Here is a 24,549-nt window from a genome sequence, read left to right on the forward strand (position 1 = left end):
CCAGGGACCTGAACTGTCACTGCCTTCGACTGCTGTGGATACTTGTCTGTGAGTTCCCCAGAATCTGACCCCAGGTCTACTCTATAACTAGGACCCACTGGGGTGTATGTTTCTGAGCTGGTGGAGGTTGCATATGAATCCGGTGACAGGTCTTCTTCGAATTTCTCCTCAGCTTCCTCATCTGAGGTGGCCTGAGGGCCGAGCATATCATAGAAATTGCAGTGGAGAAGGAGGCTATTCGGCCCATCGAGTCTGCATTCTCCCCTAAGAATGTCGGTACACCCATTCTTGAACACGGATATTACATTTGCCATTTTCTAATCCTCTGGCACCTTCCCGGAATCTAGGGAAGATGGGAAGGTTACGGCAAGCCTTCCACAATTTCCATCAGCATCTCCCTTAGCAAACTGAGATGCAAGGCATCTAGACCAGATAAGCTACCCATTCTGAGGCCAGAACTTTACATTTATTGGGTGGGGGCATGCCCAACCCAGAAGCTGCATGAGAAGAGGTTGGGCACTTGTCTCGACGTCATCTCGTCCTCACGAGATATTTCAGTCAGCGGGCACACTTCAGCCAATTTAAATTAATGAAACAGCAATTGACTGGAATTTTACATTGCCCGTCTGCTTTTACAGTTGGCAGTCGGCCTGTGTTTTTGTTACAACCTCAATCCAGGCAGCGTTCAGCCTTTTACAGAGCGTGTTTAACGCTGCATGGCCGTTAATAATGATACACTTCTGTTAAACGAACAGACAAAGGAATGCCCTCTCTAATTGCTGAAGTGTTTATTCTGCAAGCATAAACCTGACCAGTGAATATTAACAGATACCCCAACAGGGGAAAGTCATGGGCTGGATTCTCCGAGATATCGCACCAAAATAGCGAAACGCGATCGGCCGGAGAATCGGCTCCGACGTTGAAATCGGCTTGACGCGGATTTCCGATTCTCCGGACCCCGGAAACGGAATCACGGCGCCACGGAATCACCTCAAGTGCCCCGATGACCGATTCTCCGGGCCCCAGCGATTCTGAAGCCCGGACGGGCCGGGTTCCCGACGGTGTAGTTGTAATGACCTATAAAATTTTGTGAAGCTGGCGTGTTGGCTGAGGTGGCTGCGGCAGGAGGTAGGTGTTGGCATGGGGGGGACTGGGGGCTCCCAGAACGGACACTGCCATGCTTTCTGCAGGGTGGGGACCTGCCATGGTCAGGGGAGGGGAGGGGAAGGGGGGGGGGGAACAGGCCCCTAACATGACAGGGCGGTGCCCGCGCATGAAGCACCATTACGGTGGCCATCTTGTTGGCCACCCACCCCAGCACAGGGTGGACGTATGGGTAGGTGCCAACCCCCCCCCCCCCCCCCCCCTGGCCATCCCACTCAACCGGCCACACCCGTCGGGGGAACTCCCAGGGCCACACCGATGGCAGCCCCCAGTGACGGCAGTGCCATCCAATGGTGGCCCTGGCAGCAGGGACAGGCACCAGGAGCGGGGGTGGGGGGCATGCGTGGTTGGGGCACGCGGTGTCAACAGAGGTGACCATGTGGCCCATGGCACCTGGTTGTGCACGAGTCCATGTGCCTTGGTAACATCTTCTCCCCTCACCCCCTGCAGATCATGTTTGATAACCACCCAGCGATGTTGGCCACTGTGGCGGGAGCCGTTGTCCTACATGCAGCCCTGTTGGAGCGTCAGCACCGGCGACTCAGAGAGGTGGCGGAGGCTGCAGCAGAGGAGCGGCCCGCAGAGGGGCAGGTGCCAGCTGCTCAGGCTGGAGGGCCACCCACCCGACAGGCCGAGGAGGAGGAACAAGACGAGGAGGAGGAGGTGGTGGTGCCAACGAGGCGTCTGATGAGGCCCCGCGTGTACCGGCATCACATGTCCTTTGAGGAACTCCCGGACCGGGCGTGCAGGAGGAGACTGCGGATGAGCCGGGAGATAGTCAGACATATCTGCCACATGATGGTACACCTGGCACCGTGTGGGAATGGGGGAGGACACCCGTTACCGGTGACCGTCAAGGTGACGGTCGCCCTGAACTTTTATGCCATGGGGTCGTTCCAGTCGCTGAGTGGGGACCTGTCCGGCATCTCCCAGGCATCAGTGCACAGGTGCGTCCATGTCATGAAGGACGTCCTTTGTGCCCTTGCGGACCGCTACACCCAGTTCCCTGTGGACCGTGCCCACCAGGATGCCCGGGCATCCAGGTTCGCTGCTGGCACCAGGATGCCTCGTGTCTAGAGGGTAATCGATGGGGTGCATGTTGCCCTGCGGCCACCAGCGGACGACAGGCCGCTGTTCAAGAACAGGAAGGGGTACCACTCCATGAACGTTCAGGTGGTCTGTGACCAGCAGATGAGGATCCTTCACATCTGCGCCCGTTACCCGGGCAGTGTGCATGATCGAGGGACCCCCCCCTGGCTGCGGGGCTGGTTGCTGGCCGACATATCGTGGCTGATGACACTGAGACGGAGGCCACAGAGCGACGCGGAGACCCGGTACAATGAGACCCATTGTGCAACCAGCGGTGTGGTGGAGAGGTGTTTTGGGGTGCTGAAGATGCGCTTCAGGTGCCTGGACTGCTCTGGGGGGGCCCTGCAGTATGGAGGGTCGGCCACATCGTTGTGGTCTGCTGCGTCCTCCACAATATAACCCAGCAGAGGGGCGATGTGCTGGAGGAGGATAAGGAGCAAGGGCAGGCCTCTCCAGATGAGGAGGATGAGGGTGAGGAGGACGATGGGCGGGACATGGGGGCCGGCCAAGCACGGGAGGCCACACTACGCCATCGGCAGGGCCAGCGAGCACGGGACACATTAGTGGACACACGTTTGACAAACTTTGGTTGGGGGGGGGTGGGGAGTTGCCTGGCAGGGGCACAGATGACACAATACCACACCACCTCACCACTAGGCACCCTCATCTCCCACACCACCAGACACCCTCACCACCCACAGCACCGACCACCCTCACCTCCCACACTACCGAACCACCCGCATGCACACCCCCCTCCATTACATCTACATGCGGCAACGAGCTGGGGGCACTGGGTTGACAGTGACAGCGGGTCTGGTCCATGGGATGGAGGATGATGATAGCCTGCTCTGCGAAGAGCTCCGTGCTCCACATCATTAGACAATGTCTGACAATGCCCACATAGCACCTCCCACCTGGGTGATCCCTGCATGCGAGCTCGCCAGTCCATCACATGGCCCTGTCGAATAGCTGGGGACAGGATGATGGGGACGGTTGGGGGAGAGGGGGGCTGCATGGCCCACCCACTGGGCCTCACTCATCCTCCATCCCTCACCCACAGTGGCCATCACTGAATGTCCCACACCCATCAGACAGAGCGCAGACGCGGTGTTCAACGGTGAGAATATGTCTTTAATGTGAACAGGGATATAAAGTCTGTGCCCCAGCCCCTATAATTAAACTGTGCCCTGCACCCGTCCCAACTTAGCTGGTGTCTAGTTTTCTGGCCTTACAGACCCCAACACTTCACCTCAGTGGTTCCCCAGACAGTGCAGCAGAAGTGAAGGTGGACTGCTTTGATTCCTGCCCTGCGACTAGGGTCCCCGTTGGCGCACGCTTCCTGGGGCGGCCCGGCCTGGATGGGGCCAGCTGCTCCTCGGATGTCCCGGGTGGCGTGGTGCCGCTCTGTTCTGCCCGCTGCCCACCAGATGTACCAGGGACGGGAGGGGGGTGGAGTCTGAGGTGCTGCGGTGTTCCGGCATCTCCCCTGCAGGATTCACCGTACAACCCCAGCACCTCCTCCTCCCTCGGGGTGCCCAATGACTCCCGGGCTTCTCCATGGGACGGGGGTGCAAGTGGAGCCAAACCCTGAGGCCCCCCCCCCGACACCTGACGCTGCTAGTCTTGGATGCCCGCTCGGGTATCGACCAGGGTCTGTATGTTTGTGGCCATGGAGCACAGGGAGAGGGCCGTCTCTATCTGGGACTCTGCCACCTCCCTCTGGGACTGTGCGATGCCGGCCAGCACGTGGGCAATGCCGCTGATGCTGTCAGCAATGGCCTGCTGGGACTGAGCCACGCAGTGGTGTGCCACTGCAATCTGCAGCTGGCTCAGGCACATGGTTGCCTGTGAGTGGGCAGCCCTGTCCTGGGCCATGGCCCCACCTGCAAGGAATGCCCCAGGCCTTGCAAAACCTGACCCATGTCCGACACCGCCACCCCCATTGCCTCCACCGCGGACGCCAACCGTGCGGTTTCGGCCTGGGTGGCACGCATGACCGGCAGCACTCCCTGCTCCTGCAGGCGGTTGGACTCCTCCACCTGCGTCAGCAGGTGCTGGTAGTCGGCCGTCACCCCCTTCTCTAGTCTCTGGGTCTCTGACTGCACCTGCACTGTGGCTGGGACGGGATGTTCCAGGAGCCCGGGAGCCCACTGGACGGCAGCTAGCTCCTGGGGCCGGGCTGCCCTTCGACCGTCCGGCCCCTCGGCTGCTCCTACCTCCACCTGCTGTACAGGTGCGGCTGTGTGGTGCTCACCAGTGAGTGTCCCAGATGCCTCTCCACTAAATTGCCCAACCAAGGTGATAGTCTCTGAGATGATAGAGGGTGTTGGAGACAGCAGTGACGGAAACTCTATGTCCTCATCCGACCCGAAGCCCGGGGTCTCCTGGGTCGTGTTGTGCTGTGCGTCTATCTCCTATGTTTCTGTCCCCTGGCTTGTGGTGTGCTGTGTGTCTGTCCCCTGTCTTTCCATCCCCTGTGTTGTGGTGTGCTGTGTGCCTATCCCCTGTCTTTCCATCCCCTGGGTCGTGGTGTGCTGTGTGTCTGTCCCCTGTCTTTCCATCCCCTGTGTTGTGGTGTGCTGTGTGTCTGTCCCCTGTCTTTCCATCCCCTGGGTCGTGGTGTGCTGTGTGTCTGTCCCCTGTCTTTCCATCCCCTGGGTCGTGGTGTGCTGTGTGTCTGTCCCCTGTCTTTCCATCCCCTGTGTTGTGGTGTGCTGTGTGTCTGTCCCCTGTCTTTCCATCCCCTCTGTTGTGGTGTGCTGTGTGTCTGTCCCCTGTCTTTCCATCCCCTGGGTCGTGGTGTGCTGTGTGTCTGTCCCCTGTCTTTCCATCTCCTGGGTCGTGATGTGCTGTGTGTATGTCCCCTGTCTTTCCATCCCCTGGGTCGTGATGTGCTGTGTGGCTATCCCCTGTGTTTCTGTTCCCAGGTCGTGGTGTCCTCTGTGTTTGTCCCCTGGGTCGTGGTATCCTGTGTGTCCGTCCCCTGCGTTTCTGTCCCCTGAGTCGTGGTGTCCTGGGTAGTCTTAGCCAGAGGGCTGGTGTTCCGGCTGCTCTCGCCGTCCGTGCTTGGGTCCCTGGGGGGCACCAGATCTGGCACTGGCTGGGGACGGAGGGCCCCGGATGGGCCGGACACATCGCCGGCTGGTCGTCTGAGGTACAAGACAGCATGTATGGTTAGACAGATGGACGGGGGTGAGGCGTGAGGTGGTGACGCCTGTTGGTGCGTGGGTGGAGGGGTGTGGGGTGAGGGGTGGAGGGGCAATGGCTGTTGGTGTGTGGGGTGAGGGGTGGTGGTGTGGAGGGGTGAGGGATGAGAGGTGGATGGGTGGAGGGGTGAGGAGTGGAGGGGTGAGGGATGAGGGGTGGATGGGTGGTGGGGCGAGAGGTGGAGGGGTGAAGGGTGAGAGGTGGAGGGGTGAGGAGTGGAGGGGTGAGGGTTGAGGGGTGGATGGATGATGGGGTGAGGGGTGGGCACACGTGCCGCAACCAGGCAGGAGGTCTCACTTGGTGGCATGCTTCCGATCTCCGCATCGGTGACCTCCCTCTCCTCCGGCCCGCCGACGATGTCGAGTGCACTCTGCTCGGGCACAGTGAGGGGACGCAGGTCTTCCGGTCCCCCTCCGGTCTTCTCCCGCTCCCGCAGGTTATGCACGGACCTCTCCTGGGAGGGCGGAGGGTGGAGGGAGAAACACAAACAGCAACAGTGTCAGTCGGTCCTACTCATGCAGCCCAGGGGCTGGGTATCTGATGGCACTGGTGCACAGGGCACCCAGCCATTGCAGCTGGCATGGGTGGGTGCAGCCATGTGGGTCAGGGTGGGGGTGGGACTGTCCCCCTGGGGATGAGGGGAGGTCACATGTGTGTGGAGGTAGGGGGGGCTGATGCCAGGAGCACAGTGCTGGATACTCACCCTGGCTGCCCTGAGGAGGTTGTGCAGCTTCTTTTGGCACTGGTCAGCTGGCCGGTCCATCACCCCAACGGCGCTGCCGGCCTCGGCTACCTCCGGCCACACATGGCGCCTGCCATCCTGCGGCCATATCCGGGGTATAACACATGCCTCCTCTCCTCCACAGCGTCCAGGAGGGTCTCTAGCTCCCTGACCCTAAATCGCGGCGCTGCTCTGCGTGCCGTCACTTTGCCTGCCCGTGCTAGCCCCTCGTGGGCCATTGATGGCTCCACCTGGGGGCCCGATGATGCCGTTGTGAGACTCCACAGTCTTCATGACGGCGTCAACACTTAGCCCCGTTTTGGGAGAATCCAGTCCCATAGCTATGCTGAATCCTGAATGTCCATACATATATGTTACAGTCGGAGGCACTGTCCTGAACTTCTACTTTCTCTTCCATTACGGGCTATTTATCATTGACATCGTCTGCAAATACAAATTAGCTTCCATTTGTATGCTGATTTCATCTTTTTCTATCTCCTTCACCGCTTCTTTTAACCCAACAACTTTCATCTGTGCCCTCAAGAGCCATTCTCTGGCATTTGGATGAGACACAATGAAACATAAGCAAAATACTCCAGGTGCTGCAAATGTGATTGGATTGCCCTCCTGTCATGATTCCGTCAAAGCCAGGCTTCATGCAAAATTCACGTCCTCAGGGCCCGCGATTCAGGATCATGGGTTGTAGCTTTGATAACATTGGATCCTTCTGTAGCCAAGCTTTGGTTTGCTTTGCCGATACCGGGAGGTTTTCTGAGCAATTCAAGGCCATTGTTTCTTTTTAAATTTATTTGATTCCAAACATATTCAAAAACATAAATCAGAAACATTGTCAGCACCCCGATGGTTCACAGTTTGTGAAATTTTTCGCTCTTTTCCCGCTGCATCCATGGAGACCACTGCCTCTAATACCCACCCCTTCGATGGGGTCATAATCATGTTTAACAGCCTCTTGATGTTACTGGAGAGCTGCCTGTCCTTTACAAAACCCATTTGATCCTCAACGACCACTCCCGGAACACATCCCTCCATCCTCTCGACCACTAACTTGGCCGACACTTTCACATCCGTGTTTAGCATTGAAATGGGCCTATATGACCCACATTCCAACAGGTCCTTCCCCTTCTTCGGAGTTGGCATGATCGATGCCTGGGTCAGTGTCTCCGGCAGCTCCCCCTTCTCCAGTGCCCCACTAAACATCTCCAGAAAATGCGATGCCAATTCCATCGCAAACTCGTTATAGAACACCGCTGGGCAGCCGTCCATCTCCCTCTGTGTGCCCGAACAGACGCCGGAATGTGGCGACGAGGGAATTTTCACAGTAACTTAATTGCAGTGTTGATGTAAGCCTACTTGTGATAATAAAGATTCTTATTATTATAATCAACTGATTATAATAATAAGTGTCTAAGTCCGGAATCATTCCCGGCAACCACTTCACAAACCCCACGTCGTCCCAATTCGGCACAGATACATTCATTCGTACCACCGGCATCCCCTCCAACACCCCACTCACTACCTCCCACCCCGGTCCCGCAGTTCCTTGGCGTCTACAAACCCTGTCCTTTCGCTCAGCAAGATGGCCACTCCCGGGACTTTGATCAAACTCCGAGTGGAATACCTGACCCACTCATCTCCTTCTCAACCTGACCTGATCCTTCACCCGGAGATGCGCCTCCTGCAGAAAGACCATCCCTGCCTTCAAGCTCCTCAAGTGAGCAAAGGCCCGAGCCCGCTTCACCCGCCCGTTCAGTCTCCGTATATTTCGTATTACGCACCTTACTGGAGGCTTATGCCTCCACTCCCTTCTACTGCCCGCCATCATCCCCTTCCAATTCTCTATCCCCTCTACTTTCGCCCTGAACCTGGCCCATCCAAGATGGCCCCCTTCTCCACACATGACCATGCTCAGTCTCCAACTCTGCCATATCGCATCCCCCCTTCCCCGCCACTTCGCGGCCACCTCCCCACCTCACTTCCTTTTAAAAACTTTTTTTAGGGTACCCAATTGTTTTTGTTCCAGTTAACGGGCAATTTAGCGTGGCCGATCCACCTATCCTGCACATGTTTTGGGTAATGGAGGTGAACTCCATGCAGGCATGGGGAGAATGTGCAAAACCCACACGGACAGTGACCCAGGGCTGGGATTCTCACCCGGGTCCTCAGCGCCAGGGCACAACCCAGTCCCAGTGCTAACCACTGTGCCACATGCCACCCCTCCCCCACCTCATTTCCATTCACTAGCATTACCTGCCAACATGGCAGCTCCTGCCTGAAGGCTCCTCCTACCTACCCATCCACCCCTCCCCCGCCTTCCCTCCTTGACCTGTGCAAACGGCTCTCTGTGGACCTCATCCTCTCCCAGCCAAACAAATACAATCCAAAACCACAGGTCACCCCCTCCAAAAAGAAAAACACCACAGATGATGGAGGACAGTTACCACCTTACAAACCTATTACTCCCTAACAAACAACAACAGCGACAATATCACCCAACCCAAACAAAAACCCCACCCTCTGGTCCCCACAATACTCACATCTTCCGACCTCGGCTGCTCCAGCTTCTCCGTCTCCCATCAACATTCAGTTCTCCTCTAATTAAGTAATTGCCTCCTCTGGGGTTTTCAAATAGTACCCGGTTGATTTGGTTTGGTTTGGTTTATTGTCAGGTGTACCGAGGTACAGTGAAAAGTATTGTTCTGCATGCAGCTTAAACAGATCATTCCGTACATGAACAGAAAATGCATAATAGGGCAAACATAAAATACACAATGTGAATACATAGACACAGGCATTGGGTGAAGCAGACAGAAGTGCAGGAGTGAAGTACTACCCAGTAGAGAAGATGTGTGAAGAGATCAGGTCAGTCCATAAGAGGGTCATTTAGGAGTCTGTTTACAGCGGGAAAGAAGCTGTATTTGAATCATGGCCTTCAAACATCACCCACAGTTTCGCCGAGTAGAGCACCCGAAACCGGATCTGCCTTGGCCTTGTTGAAATTGGTGTGCCTTTTCTCCAGCTCCGCTTCAATGTCCTGATAAATCCGGACCCAGTTCACAGTTCCGCTTCTCCCTGGCCCATCGTAGGATCATTTCCTTCTCCACAAGCTTATGGAGCCTCACAATCGCTGCCTGCGGGGGTTCCACCGCTCTCGTCATTTGCCTTGGGGACCTGTGCATCCTGTCCACCATTGTGGCATTGTCCAGCACCCTCTCCACCACGAGTCCCGTCAGCATTCTCAAGATGTATGTCGTGGGGCTCGTGCCTACCACACCCTCCCTCAGGCCAACAATGCGCAGGTTCTACCTTCTGGATCTGTTCTTCTGCTCCTCTACCTTTGCGCTTGGCGACTTGCAAAGGTCCCCCAGGAGCTCCACCTCCGCCTCCAATTACACCACAGGATCTCTGTGGCCGGCCATCACCTTCTCCATCTCCCGAATCTGCAACCCCTGTGCCTCAAGACATTTCTCAGCTCTCTCCATCGATCCTTTCAGCCATGCTACTGCTTCCTCAATGACCTTTGATCGATCCTCGCGAATCTCCTTTCATTGCTGGTGGAACTCTTCTCTAATAAACGGCATCAACTTCTCCATCTGGGGCTTTCCAACTTGTGACAAGCCTTCCACCTTCTTCACAATTGCGACTATGCCACAGGTCACCTCCAATTCCTTGGCCCAGACCTTAACCTTTTTCTGCCGGGTCTGATAACCAGCGGACATGCCACTCTCGGGGGAGCTTCTCCTTCACACCTTCAGCTACACTTTCCTGTCGAAACTACCCTACTTTTGGGTAAAAAGAACTCAAACCAACACCTTTGAGCCGGAGCTGCCATATGTGCAACCACTCATTCCATGGCTACCACCAGAAGTCCTCAATTCAAGGCCATTGTGACCTATTCTAATGCAGGCAAGGGAGCCAGGCTTGTGGGCAGCAGGAGATGGCTCAAAGTATTCACGGTCCAGGGCGATGCTGTAAGGAATATCCGTAGGGTGTCAGTAACAGTGTCAGTAATGTTGTATCCGTGCAGATAGGAGGGGTTGCCCTAACTTCTTTAAAAAGGCCCAATAATGGCTTGTGGTCTGTCACCATCATAAAACACCTCCCATTGACATACTGGGCGGGATTCTCCGCAAACGGTTTCCGCTCCGCCGGCTGGCGGGAAAGGCCTTTGGCGCCATGCCAGCCGGCGCCGAAAGGACTTCGCCGGGCAACGCATGCGCGGGATCATCAGCAGCCGCTCACGGCATCCCCGCGCATGCGCAGGGGAGGGGGGTCTCTTCCGCCTCCGCCATAGTGAAGACCATGGTGAAGGCGGAAGAAAAAGAGTGCCCCCACGGCACAGGCCCGCCCGCAGAATGGTGGGCCCCGATCGCAGGCCAGGCCACCGTGGGGGCACCCCCCGGAGCCAGATCGCCCCGCGCCCCCCCCCCCCCAGGACCCCGGAGCCTGCCCGCGCCGCCTTGTCCCGCCGTTTAAAAGGAGGTCTAATCCACGCCGGCTGGCGAGGGTTGACAGCGGCGGGACTTCGGCCCATCGCGGGTCGGAGAATCGGCGGGGGTGCGCCCGCCGACCGGCGCGATTCCCGCCGACCGACGCGGCGTGATTCCCGCCCCCGCCGAATCTCTGGTGGCGGAGAATTCGGGACACGGCGGGGGCGGGATTCATGCCAGCCGCCGGAGATTCTCCAACCCAGTGGGGGATCGGAGAATCACGCCCACTGTTGCAATTCTTTTACATCAAATATAACCGCCAAGCCTTCCTTCTTGATTTGTGAGTAGCACCACTCTGCATCTGAAAGAATCCTGCAAATATAGGCAATGGGTCATTCTGTGCCGTCTTTCCAATAATGCAAGAGTACCACCGCCAACTCCATAAGGAAAGGCATTGCATGTCATTATGAGCTCCTTCTTGGGATCGTAATGGACCAATCTATTGGACAATAATAGCTGGTGTTTGACTCTTTCAAAGGCCTCTTCTTCATGGTCTCCCAGGGCCTATCTTGGTATTTCCTCAATAGATGTAATGGCGACAAAAAGGAGGCCAAGTTTGGCATGAATTCTCATAATAATTGACTAGTCCCAGGAATGATTTCAATTTTGTGGTGTTTCATGGAATAGGCGCTTCCTTAATGGGTTTGACCTTGTACTCCATGGGCTGTCGGCCTTTTTATCCACTCTGTAGCCTAGATAGATTACTTCACTCGCTTGGAAAATGCATTTTTCTCTTTTCAGTTGTACTCCTGCTTTTGAAAAGCGCCACAGGACCTGGTCTAGGTTTTCTAGGTGCTCCTGCTCAGGAGTCCCTGTAATCAGAACATCATCCAAGTACAATACCACCTTGAGGAACCCTTGGAGTATATTCTCCATAACCCTATGAACCATGGCACACGTCAACGAGACCCCAAAGGGCAGGCAGGTACACTTGCGCAGGCTCTTATGTTTGTTAATTGTGATGTATTTCTGGGAGGGTTTACCAGTTTGATTTGGAGGTAGGGGTGGCTCATGTCTAGTTTTGTGAAAGACTGGCCACCTGCCAGTTTGGCGTATAAGTGCTCTATATGTGGAATGGGGTACCTGTCCAATTTTGAGACCGAATTAACTGTGAGTTTATAATCCCTGAAAAGGTGAACTGATTTGTCGGGTTTGAGGATGGGTACAACAGGTGCAGCCCATTCCGCAAAGAGCTCAGGTCTTATTACCCCTAGGTTTTCCAGACACCCAAGCTCAGTTTATACTTTCTCTTGCAATGAGTATGGCATTTTATATAGTTCTCCAATGCCCAAACTGAAACTTTTCAGGTAAGCCAGTCTGATCCATTGGAACCAATCCATGCCACAAGACTTGGTCCCTCTCTTCGCAAGACAGTTGATGGAATTTGGGCTGACTGTAGCCTGTAGGTCACTGGGGGCAATATTGTTCCAATAATCCAGAAGGGCTCTCCCATACATGTGGCTAATTTAGCTCCAGTGTCCTTTAGACTTAGACGTAGGATGCCAGTCTGGACGTGATTGAATTTCTGCTCTCTAATTGTGGAGACACCAGCCCCTGTGTCCACCTCCATCTCTAATGGATGAACATTCACAAATAGCCTTATCATTATTGGAGCAACCTTAGTCGTGATGATACTGTTCAGTTGCATTGGCTCTTTATGTGGAAGTGGGTGTGCCTGCATAGTACGAGTGCTGGCTTTGGTTTCTTGCTTGGAGAATACGTGTATTCCGCCAGCCTTGCCTTGGCTGTTTTCCTCTGCAGTGCTTACAGTAGTCCCTTGGGTGGCACTTGCATTCCTTTAGAAGGGGTTCCCTGGTGTACCTGCCATGAGGTTTCCTTGACTGCCGTGGAGCCCCTATGGAGTTCTGGTCAAGCCATGGTTGACTCTCATAGGCGCCTTCATCTAAGGTATGGGCCTTCTTATATTTAGTCCCTCCCCCCAAATGGAGGACACAACTGTTTGGTGCCTCTTGTAGTTCCTGAGCCCCTTTCTCTGTATTCTCTATGGATTGGGCTATCTCAATGGCCTTTTTCAGCTCTAGAGTAGGCTCTGCCAGTAACTTCTTGCCGCACACCAATCTATCAAATAGCATCTCAGTCAGGGATGGGCCGAATTCACAGTATTCCGCCAGTTTCCATAGCCTACTGAGGAATTCAGTGACAGGATCCTCCCTGCTGTATTGAAACGGTACCTCTGGAGGATGATTGAGGGCTGTGGGTCATAGCAGTATTGAACTAGGTCTACAAACGCATCAAAGGTTTTTGGGTCAGGGGCATCTGGGAAAGTCAGGCTTTTTGTTCCGCTAAATGTTGGGGGCCTAAATGCTGAGGCCCTCTCAAAAACAGCTTCTTCCCCGCTGTTACCAGACTCCTAAATGACCCTCTTATGGACTGACCTCATTAACACTACATGCTGTAGTGTATGCTTCATCCGATGCCGGTGCTTACGTAGTTACATTGTGTACCTTGTGTTGCCCTATTATGTATTTTCTTTTATGCATTTTCTTTTATTTCCTTTTCTTTTCATGTACTTCATGATTTGTTGAGCTGCTCGCAGAAAAATACTTGTCACTGTACCTCGGTACACGTGACAATAAACAAATCCAATCCAATCCTAGGACGGCATGGTGGCACAGTGGTTAGCAATGCTACCTCACAGTGCAGAGGACCCTGGTTTGATCCCAGCCCAGGTCACTGTCCATGTGGAGTTTACACATTCTCCTCGTGTCTGCATGGACCTCACCCCTACAACCCAAAACATGTGCTGGGTAGGCGAATTGGCCACGCTAAATTGCCCATTAATTAGAAAAAAATAATTGGGTGCTCTAAATTTATATTAAATATTTTTTTTACAAATGTTGAGGCCCCACATGATGTCAGTAGAATTACCTATTGCCTCTCGCCCCCCCACAATGTTGTTAACCCATATGAAATAGCGCACGCGCTCTGCATATTGGGTCCAGTCTTCTCCGTTAATGTTGTAAGGCTTGAGTTTACCGAAAAGAGGCATTCTCTTTGTTGCTTACTGGAGAGCTGTTTGTTTCACTCTGAAGGGTGCTTGGGAATCTCCTTGTCGCCAATGTAATAACTCCTCCAAGGCCAGACTTCATAGAAACCTCCCGTTTATTTGAACAAAGAAAAGATCCTCTGCCATAGTGTACAGTGCTTGCACCCCAGCCCAGAGACCATCAGAAACGTGGCCCGGGTATGAGCTGCAGGTTTTAAACTCCAGCCAAATGGTTCCTTTTGGGAAAACCTCCGCTCACTCAATAGGGGAACTCATATTCCACAAGCTCCAGGGAGAGATCAATCGATTAACCCCCGTGTCATTTGTGATCATCATAAAACCCCTCTCTTGATTTTCATTCCATTAATTGCTCCCATTTTTTTCATACAACAATTTTTAACAGCATTTTCAGTATATAAATACTGCTCTCTGGGATGTCTTCCCTGTATCCCTCTACCTCCACTTTAGTCTCCTCATTTAAAAATCATCTCAATACGCAATGTTCAAAAGCTTTCAGTCATCTCTGCTAAACTCTCTCTTCCCCAATTTGGTGTTCCCTTCCTTGTTCTTAGCAAAACACAAAGAACAATACAGCACAGGAACAGGTCCTTCAGCCCTCCAAGCCTGTCCAGTTCATAAACATGCACAATAAAAAGATTGCAGAACATTGTTGTTCTGAGCTCTCTTTTAAATAGTAGATTGTTACACAAACAGTGACCAGATTTGTTCAGTGCTTTTATTATAATAAAATCAAAATCTTAAACCTGTACATAATGAAGCATGTCTCACAATGCTTAATTAATTAACCAAAATTAATCTTTCCCATAATGACAATGTTCCTTTTGTCTCCTTTGGGCGGTTCTGGTTCCCTTCAATTGCATATAAGGTAATTGTGTGGGAATGGGGGGTTGGGGTGTTAATTTTCTACTCTAACTGGTGCAGGGATGGCAGTGCACTAATTCTCTGGATGGCTGAGAACTTTGTAAATGCAGAATAGAAAAATGTTCTGTTTATTCCATCACAGTCAGCTCTCGATTTACATGCACTAGAACAAAAATAAATAAATGCTTCAAAGCCCACGGAAATCTGTCATTAGATTAAACCAGTATTTATTTTCTGTTTTATAGAATGGATTTGCTGTTGTCAGGCCCCCTGGCCATCATGCCGAAGAGTCCACTGCCATGTAAGTACCAGAGGCATTGCCTGTTTTAACAGTGCTGGGGTTACTGCCAGTCACCTGCATAGCTCTGGCCTCTACAACACTCTAATTATTAACAGATGGCTGTAAAACACAAAAGGAAAAGCTTTCTAGGTACTCCCAGAAGCAGATTTATGGCCACAGAGATCATATAGCATTTTAGAAAATGTCCCAGATCATTATTTATAACCATTTTCCTGACAGATTTGCCGTTTTATTTCTCTCTTTTCTCTATTCCACAGGGGGTTCTGTTTCTTTAATTCTGTGGCAATTACTGCCAAGTACTTGAAGCACAAGCTAAATATAGGCAAGATATTAATCGTGGACTGGGTATGTATATTTAATATTCAAGGCACAATATGGAGATATTTTATGAATGATGTGTTTTAGATATTGCCCGTTACCAGATATAGAGGACTGGCACCTTAATAATCCTTTAAATAGGAGACAAGTTTCAAATTTGCTCGATTTCTTAATTCTCAATTATTTAATTGTTTGACAGCTGTTAATGTTATTTTACTCAGTGTCATTAAATAAATGACATACAGTGCTGCAGCACACCATTCAAGGATATTGAGCTGCTCATGACCAGTGTCACATAAACCATCCCCATGCATTGAATCCCTGAGCTGAGACGCATCTCTTTAGGAGAATACAGAATGTTGACCAGCCAGTTCCCTACAAGGTAAAACCAATGGCAGAGTCAACCCTAACTCACTTTTGTGGGACCGCACTGCCATGTTTAAGCATTTTATCAATGAAGGCTTACGATTTGATAGGAGCTGTAACCATGACTCAAATGCAGCAGAAGACAAACCACAAATATAAGATAATTTGTCAAAGAAAAACATTTAACAGGCATAGTACCAGTTGTTCTTGTGATATTTATTGAATGTTACATAATCAAGAAAGAGGAGAAATTTCCATCCTTGGCCGAGTGCACTTTTCTGAACCAATAATGAATGATTGGTTCATCGAAAATGTGCACCATTTAATAATTTCATCGGAGCAGTATAGTCAGGCTTTTTCCTGGTAAGTCTTCATTTGCATTTATAAAGACCAGCAACATCATCACAAAACCAAAGACATTTTGGAAAGATTTCAGATTTACCTTCTTACAACAAATAAATTCAGGAAGCCTTTAGTTTTCTATGGACTAACATCACTTAGGATTTTTATTAAGATTCTAATCTGAAAGAACAGCTTTGGAAGTGTTTTAGACTAAACCAGTATCAATAACTCTGCTTTGTGTATAAAGTTATATTATAATTTTATTATAATAAAATGGTACGTTTCACTGTAGGGAAAGAGCTTGTTATGCCTGTGCACAGATTCTGAAAGCTGTACACTACATCCAGCCCCCTGTACTTTCCACTTTTTAAGTTTTTCCTTTTTCAAATGTGTTGCCACTTCCTTTATAAATGCTATTATGATTTTTCCTTCACCATTGTTTCTGATGAAGCTTCAATGTGGTAACATTGTTGTAAGTATAAATAATGCTTTTAGCTTCTTTCTTCATTCCATTAGTATTCATTGTTTGTGTGTTGAACTGTTCGAGAGGTTTGGAGCTATCTGGGATAATGTATAAAATAATGCGTTCCACCTAATAATTTCCTGGCAAGTCCAAAAGATATTCCCGATTATATTATTAAACCTTTCATAATTTTGACATTGTGTATCTGATCTCCTCTGGATCTTCTCTGCTCTAATGAAAAGAGGCCCACATCCATAACTAAAGACCCATATCTCCAGGATCATCTTAACGAATCTCTTCTGAGCCATCCGTTATATTATGATTTGTTACGAATTGTGAGACTATAACTCCTGTGAAAATGAACTTAAGCTCTGCTTTCTGCTTTCATTCTTGTAGACCTCTTGAATAGAGTTCAGGGTGCTGCATCACTGTGCATCTTGAGGGTTCTCTTAATAAGTTCTCAAAATATGCAAACATTGGAGATGTAATTGACCTACAATAGTATCACAAAACCAACTCACTGTCCTCAACTTTCTAAAGTACAGCGGCAGTGCTAAAGTCATGATGAACCTGTTTTATGCTACTGGTGTCGACCAGTTTCATCCCCATCGTACAGTCAACACAGACAGTTACATTATTAATAGATGAGTAATTATTTAAAGCATTTATGTTTTGTTTAATTTTGTGTTTATCAAATGGAATTTTGTTCCTTTTGTTTGCATCGAGCATCAGTATCGTGCATTTCCAGGCATCACATTGCAGAGCAACATTCCCACCAGAATCTCTTCTATCCCAACGTTGGGAATAGATTTCCTCAGTTTATAAATAATGGCCTCGATTTTCCAATTAGTAGACATCACCATGGAAATACTTTTCTTTTTTTTTTAATTTAGAGTACCCAATTCATTTTTTCCAATTAAGGGGCAATTTAGCATGGTCAATCCACCTACATTGCACATCTTTGGGTTGTGGGGGCGAAACCCACGCAAACATGGGGAGAATGTGCAAACTCCCCACAGACAGTGACCCAGAGCCGGGATCGAACCTGGGACCTCAGCGCCATGAGGCTGCAGGGCTAACCCACTGCACCACCGTGCTGCCCTGGAAATGCTGTTCTGCACCCAGCTGTTTTGGCACAGGGTTGTTGGATACTGGAGATGGGGGTCCCTAACCTCTGCCAGAAGATTGTGCCGTAATGTGCTGCAACATGTCTGATGCGGTAGGGCTTATTTGGCAACAAGTTACATGCTGCTGCTGGGCCCAGTGCATGACCATCCCCTGATGCCAACCCCTGAATCCAACCTTCAAACTGTACAAATAGCAAGGAATATGGCCATGTTTCCCTCATGTTCAAATGACTTGTATGTATCTGTCCACTGGAAAGTGGAAGTTGTGCCACCCATGTCCAAGCATATTTCTGATCATGTCTGTCTCATATTCACTGGAAAGACTGACGAGGCAGGACTAGAAATCTTAGGGCAATTGGCCAAACCGTTCATTCAGGGTCAGACAGAATAATACAAACGTGCCTTCCTCCAATTTTTCTGGGCAATCTTACGATGGAGGATCCTGCAGAACTTAGTCAGTGCAGGAAACCCCCTCAGGAAGTGGAGAGAATCTGTGCAGAAGCCTGTGCATGCTCCCTTTTTACAGCACTAGTTGCTTTATTCTACTAATTTAGGAGTTTAAATGTCCCAGAATTTCTTGAAAAGCTATGGCGAAAAGATAAATAGGTAAGGGGGTGGGTGAAGGGGTATGGTGGGTGGGGTAAGATGGGAAGGGGGTAGCGATGCGATGTGGATAGGGCAGGTAAGATAAATGGGTAAGGGTGAGGAAGGGGATAGGGTGTGTGAGGTAGGTAGGTAAGGGGGTCGGGTGGTTATGGGGTAGAGGGTGAGGGGATAGGGTGGGTAAGGGGAAAGGTGAGTGAGGTAAATATGTAAAGTGGTAAGTGAATAGGGTGGTGTGGTCGAGCCAGGTCGGGTCAGGAGGGAGTCAAGAAATCGTGGGGTGTTTGAGGGTGGGGTCAGAGGGTCAGGGATAGTCAGGTAAGTCATGGCTAATTAGGTGAGGTTGAGAGGGAATTGGAATGAATCAGAGGGTTGTTAGGAGGTTTGGGTAGCAGGAGCTAGTCAGATCAGATCAGGGGGGAGTTGGGGGTCAGAGGTGAGTCTGGGGGTCATGGGGGGAGTCAGATGGTAGGGAATAGTCAGGTCATGTCAAGGGAAGTCAGGGGGTTAGTGGAGTAGTCGGAGGGTCAGGGGAATCAAAGGGTGGGGTACTAGTCTTTCAGAGTCTGAAGGGGGTTCTGGAGGATCAGTGTGAGCGATTGGGTGGGTAAATTCTGTAGCTACCTAAGTTAATCTGTCTAGCATTTCCTGGGTGACTATCCAGGTAAATAAGTCCAGAGTCTTAGGTTCTAACTCAGTGGTCTCGGGGAGCATTTTAGTTGCCCAATGACAGTTCTAAAATTCCACGGCATTTGCCACGGAGTCATTGGGCAGAATTCTCCCAAGCCCCCGTCAGTTTGTTCAATGGCGGGTGTGGGAGGAGAATATGGTGGGCGGCCCAGAAATCGGTTTCATATTAGCGTGAACTTAAAGTGGGATATTCCACTGGTGCCTGCCATGGCGGGTTGGAAAACCCACCGGAGGCCAGTGTGAACCACAATTGCATCCCATTAATAGAATACAGATGAAGGCCCAATCCCCATCTCAGATTCTCCACGATGCTTCGTGAAAAGATACCAGCACAAAACATATTTGGAACCAAATATGTGCAGATGTCATGACTCATCTAAAAGGATCAAGGCCTATGGAGAGAAAGTGGGAGTAGGATACTGAATTTGCATGATCAGCCATTATCATATTGAATGGCAGTGCAGGCCCGAGGGGCCGAATGGTCTACTCCTGCACCTATTTTCTATGTTTCTATATTCTCATAAGGTCCATCTTCCAGACTCAGGATGCTCCCAGAGAGCCATCTTTATTTTCAGGTGGTCCATCTTCTTTCTTCAATAGTGGCCAAGGATGTTGGGTGCCTGGACACGATGGCAGGCTACAGACCATCCAGGTCTGCCCATCACAGAATACGATGCAAGATACCCAGGTGCAAAATTAATGTGGTCGGGGTTGGAAGATTTGGCATGTTTTCTCATCAGCCTCCACAGTGGGAAAGTCTCCAAGTTCCTGCCCCCACATGGACATAGTCTCAAAATGGGAAAATTCCACCCATTATGTTCGGACATCTCAGGGATCCTGTAGCCTACCTTCAGGATTGTATGTCCAGCCTCCAATTATCTGGATACTGGAGATCTGGGCAAGTGGCATAATTTCAGCATCTGGCACCTAGAAGAATAATTGTTTCCCAAATATGTCTGAGGCCATTCACAGGATATTTTTATTTTCTATTTCCATCTCCCTTGTGTGCTCTTTCAGCAGAACTATCTTGTGGTGAATGTATTCACCGTAACATAAGTTGTCTGTTTGGTACTGTGGCCTATGGCCAGGGAATGGTAATATGATATCCTTCCATGTATTGCACTGGAACCCTCGTGGGCTCCGCCTCTGGCTCTGTCCGTCCCGTGCCCCCCACCCCCGTCCCCGGGGCGGTATATAGACCTGCCGCCTGTGGGTGCGCTCATTGTTACAGCAGTCACAGGCAGGCAAGTTCTTGGATAATAAACCCGATGTTCACTCGTTCTCATCATCTTGTAGTGAATTGATGGTACATCATATCTGTTTAGTTACAATTAGTGTCAAATTGTAGAAAGTTCTTGCTGCATTTATCTACTGTGGAACTAAGATCACAATGCCTAAAATGATTTTTTTTAAGACACACATCTACCAGAATGTGGAAATGTTTATCTTATCAATCTGCTGTGGGTTTGATCCCTGATTCCAGAGGTAAAAGGACTGCCTGTCCTAACCACTCCAAATATTGTGAGCACATTGTATATTATACCACATCTAATGGTTATTGGTTATTACCACATCTAATGGTTATTGCCATTACTTTGCCTTTATTGGATATGCATTTTATTAAAAATAGAAAATAGTATTGTAGTGGCAGAGTAAGAAGATTCAGTGATAATCATCCACGTACTTAAAGAAACTGCAGTGTATGCTAGTAAGAGGTACTCCCAAAGCAATTACAGATAGTAGGAAGTGAGTAAGAAGGTTGTAATTTACGTGAAGGTTTCGAATAACATCATAAACCACAAGGGCTACATCCAAGTAGTTTATGGACGTCATATGAACCCTGAAATTAAATTGCAGTCTTTTACTGACTCACTAGCATCATTATTGTTTTTGATTAATGTAGACTGCGATTAAAAACATGAAAATTCTATTGATGATGGAAAATCACACTGGTTAAAATTTTTGTCACAATTTATAATCATTATTATTGTCACAAGTAGGTTTACATTAACACAGTAATTAAGTTACTGTGAAAATACCCCAGTTGCCACACTCTGGCGCTTGTTCGGGTACACTGAGGGAGAATTCAGAATGTCCAATTCACCTAACAAGCACGTCCTTCGGGACTTGTGGGAGGAAACCGGAGAACCCAGAGGAAACCCACGCAGCACAGGGAGAACATGCAGACTCTGCTCAGACAGTGACCCAAGTGGAGATCGAACCTGGGACCCTGGTGCTGTGAAGCAACAGTGCTAACCACTGTGCCACCATCAAATTTGGAAGTATATTTATTTCATGAATCCCATTCTGATACAATATGGTTAAATCTAGAAATGGTTAAAATCCACAAAGGAATCTTTGAGATCAGAAGTCTTTTAAACCCCAGAACAAAATTCTAAATGTTTTTATAATTCATTTAAATCTTTGAATTGCTTTGAAATGGCTCAATTACATCTATTTATTTAAGAATTATAAATATTTAATCAAATATGTGGAGAAGTCATTGAGTTTTGTGTTGATCGTGTGCTGGCCAGGCCAACATGAGCATTCAGTGCACATTGTGTCAATGAGTGATTCCATTAATAGAAACTTGTCTGTAGTTCCACTGCCTTCTGCTTAACCAAACTTATTTCACTTGCCTATCGTCCTTGCCCTTACAGATCTCCAATAGATTCCAGTCCCCCAGTCGACTGAATTCAAAATTGTGTCCTTGTTTACAAGTCCCTTTCCACTACATTAATCACAAGTAGATATTTTATTACATTATTACAAATAGTTCCTATTGTTGACATTCACAATGTTGGATTAATAATTTCTGGCAATTTGCCAAAAAATAATCTGTAGCTAATTTCTGGCAATTCTGTGAAAAGAATAATTATTTTGTGGTTGGAAGGCAAAATTGCCTGACCATAACACATGTCAATAACCAAATACTTAATCTACATGAATGACGAGGAATGTACGCAACTAAACATGCAATGCAAGAATAATGTATATCTCCATCAAATATTTAAGTTCCGAGACAATAATAATGCATCTGACCGTTTTCTGTTATTGTTCCACTTACATTTGGCTCAAGAATACTAAATATTGATAAATGGATAAACTATGTCTGACTGTCCTGACAGTTCACAAGGTGATTTGATGAGCTAGTCAGTGGAAAAAATGCAGAGGAATTCAAGCTTGGCATCGAATAATAATCAGTCCCACCTGTAACTGGCTCAATTTTGTTTAGCAAGTGATAAATCATATCATCACTATCCTGAGCTTTAAGCCCTGAGAAAGGTGAGGGGTGGGGGGGGGGGGGGGGGAGGAAACAATCGAGGCTTTATTGCACAAAATGTTGTGCCTCCCGCAGCTGGAACCAGAATGGGAGCAGCGCAGGAGTGCATACACTTTTATACGCTGCCTGCTGAGAGGAGCCAGCAGGCTGGGATTTACCGTTGTACCTGTAATACGGTATCAGTACCGTAATACATGCAATGTGTTACTCGTGGTGTTTACCACATTCAGCCCCTGTTTAAAAAAGAGTCCAGCGGGTGTGAAGAAAAACAGTACAGATTGAGTCTGTTGGGGGCTCTGACCCTCCGCTGCGATCGCCTCAGTCCTGGTGCTGATGTGGGCGCCGACGTGGTCACCTGCGACTCCGGGAGCGTGTTGACCTCTTCTTCGTCACCCCTTAGTGGATCCCGTGAGGGGATGGATCTTGCTGGGGTGGGGGCTGCGGTGAGGTTCGCTGGTGGGAGGGTGGGTGGCGCAGGGGTGAATGAGGCAACTGCGAGGGGAGCAGTATCAGGTCGGGGGTTGTGGGTGGGGATGCAGCGGGTGCCAGGTCCCAGAGGGAGACTGTGTCCTGTCGCCCGTCGGTGTGTGCCATGTAGGCGTACTGCGGGTTTGCATGGAGGAGGTGGACTTTCTCAACCAAGGGATCCGATTTATGGCTCCGCACATGCTTCCGGAGGAGGCCGGGTCCAGGAACTGTCAGCCATGTTGGGAGCGAGACCCCGGAGGTGGACTTCATAGGGAAGGCAAACACACGCTCGTGAGGGGTCTCATTAGTAGCGGATGGAGTGGAGCGTGTCGGGGAGGACCTCCTGACAGCAGGAGACCGGGAGATTTCTAGACCGAAGGGCCAGCAGGACGGCCTTCCAGACCGTCCCGTTCTCCCTCTCCACCTACCCGTTTCCCGCGGGTTGTAGCTGGTCGCCCTGCTCGAGGCGATGCCCTTGCTGAGCAGTAACTGATGCAGCTCATCACTCATGAAGGAGGATCCCCGATCGCTGTGGATGTAGGTGGGGAAACCGAACAGAGTGAAGATGCTGTGCAGGGCTTTAATGACTGTGGCAGAAGTCATATCAGGACGTGGGATGGCGAAGGGGAACTGGGAGTACTCATCAATTACGTTGAGGAAGTACACATTGCGGTCGGTGGAGGGGAGGGGCCCTTTGAAGTCCATACTGAGGCGCTCAAAGGGGCAGAAGGCCTTCACCAGGTGCGCTCTATCTGGCCGGTAGAAGTGCGGCTTGCACTCTGCGCAGACTTGGCAGTCTCTGGTTACGGTCCTGACTTCCTCAATGGAGTAGGGCAGGTTGCGGGCCTTGAGAAAATGGAAGAACCGGGTGACCCCCGGGTGGCAGAGGTCATAGTGGAGAGCCCGGAGTCGGTCCACTTGTGCGCTGGCATCTGGGGGCTCATTGAGCTTCCCCAGGCGATACAAGATCTCATAGTTATAGGTGGAGAGCTCAATCCTCCACCTCAAGATCTTGTCATTTTTTATCTTGCCCCGCTGTGAATTATTAAACATGAAGGCAACCGACCGTTGGTCAGTGAGGAGAGTGAATCTCCTGCCGGCCAGGTAATGCCTCCAATGACGCACAGCTTCCACAATGGCTTGGGCCTCCTTTTCGACAGAGGAGTGCCGAATTTCGGAGGTATGGAGGGTGCGGGAAAAGAAAGCCACGGGTCTGCCCGCCTGGTTGAGGGTGGCTGCCAAAGCTACGTCTGATGCATCGCTCTCGACCTGAAAGGGGAGGGTCTCGTCGACTGCGTGCATTGTGGCCTTGGCAATGTCCGCCTTGATATGGTTGAAGGCCCATCGGGCCTCAGCCGTCAGGGGAAAAACTGTGGACTTGATAAGTGGGCGGGCCTTGTCCGCATAATGCGGGATCCACTGGACGTAATACGAGAAAAACCCCAGGCATCGTTTCAGTGCCTTGGGGCAGTGGGGAGAGGGAGTTCCAGGAGAGGGCACATGCAGTCGGGGTAGGACTCCATTTTCCACTACGTAGCTAAGGATGGCTAAGCAGTTGGTGCTGAACACACATTTCTCCTTATTGTAGGTGAGGTTAAGGAGTTTGGCGGTATGGAGGAATTTTTGGAGGTTCGCGTCGTGGTCCTGCTGATCGTGGCCGCAGATGGTGACGTTATCTAGGTACGGGAAGGTGGCCCGCAGCCCGTACTGGTCAACCGTTTGGTCCATCTCTCACTGGAAGACCGAGACCCATTGGAGACGACGAAGGGAACTCTAAGGAAGTGATAGAGGCAGCCATCTGCTTCGAACGCAGTGTATTGGCGGTCCTCCGGGCGGATGGGGAGCTGGTGGTAGGCGGACCTCAAGTCAACTGTGGAGAAGACTCGTTACTGCGAAATCTGATTGACCATGTGAGATATGTGTGGGAGGGGGTACGCGTCGAGCTGCGTGTACCGGTTGATGGTCTGGCTGTAGTCAATGACCATCCTGTGCTTCTCCCCATTCTTCACA

General features: G+C 50.3%; 1 protein-coding gene across 1 annotated transcript in view; it reads left to right on the top strand.

Moving 5' to 3' along the window:
* Positions 1–24,549, top strand: part of LOC140425184 (histone deacetylase 9-like) — a 1,432,561-nt gene that overhangs the window by 1,204,135 nt on the left and 203,877 nt on the right. The window contains exons 20-21 of the mRNA XM_072509184.1: positions 14,824–14,879; positions 15,137–15,224. Of these exons, the coding sequence (XP_072365285.1) occupies positions 14,824–14,879; positions 15,137–15,224 (144 nt within the window). The remainder of the gene's footprint in view (positions 1–14,823; positions 14,880–15,136; positions 15,225–24,549) is intronic.

Source organism: Scyliorhinus torazame, chromosome 6 (genome assembly GCF_047496885.1).
Source record: "Scyliorhinus torazame isolate Kashiwa2021f chromosome 6, sScyTor2.1, whole genome shotgun sequence".
In the NCBI taxonomy this organism is placed as follows: Eukaryota; Metazoa; Chordata; class Chondrichthyes; order Carcharhiniformes; family Scyliorhinidae; genus Scyliorhinus; species Scyliorhinus torazame.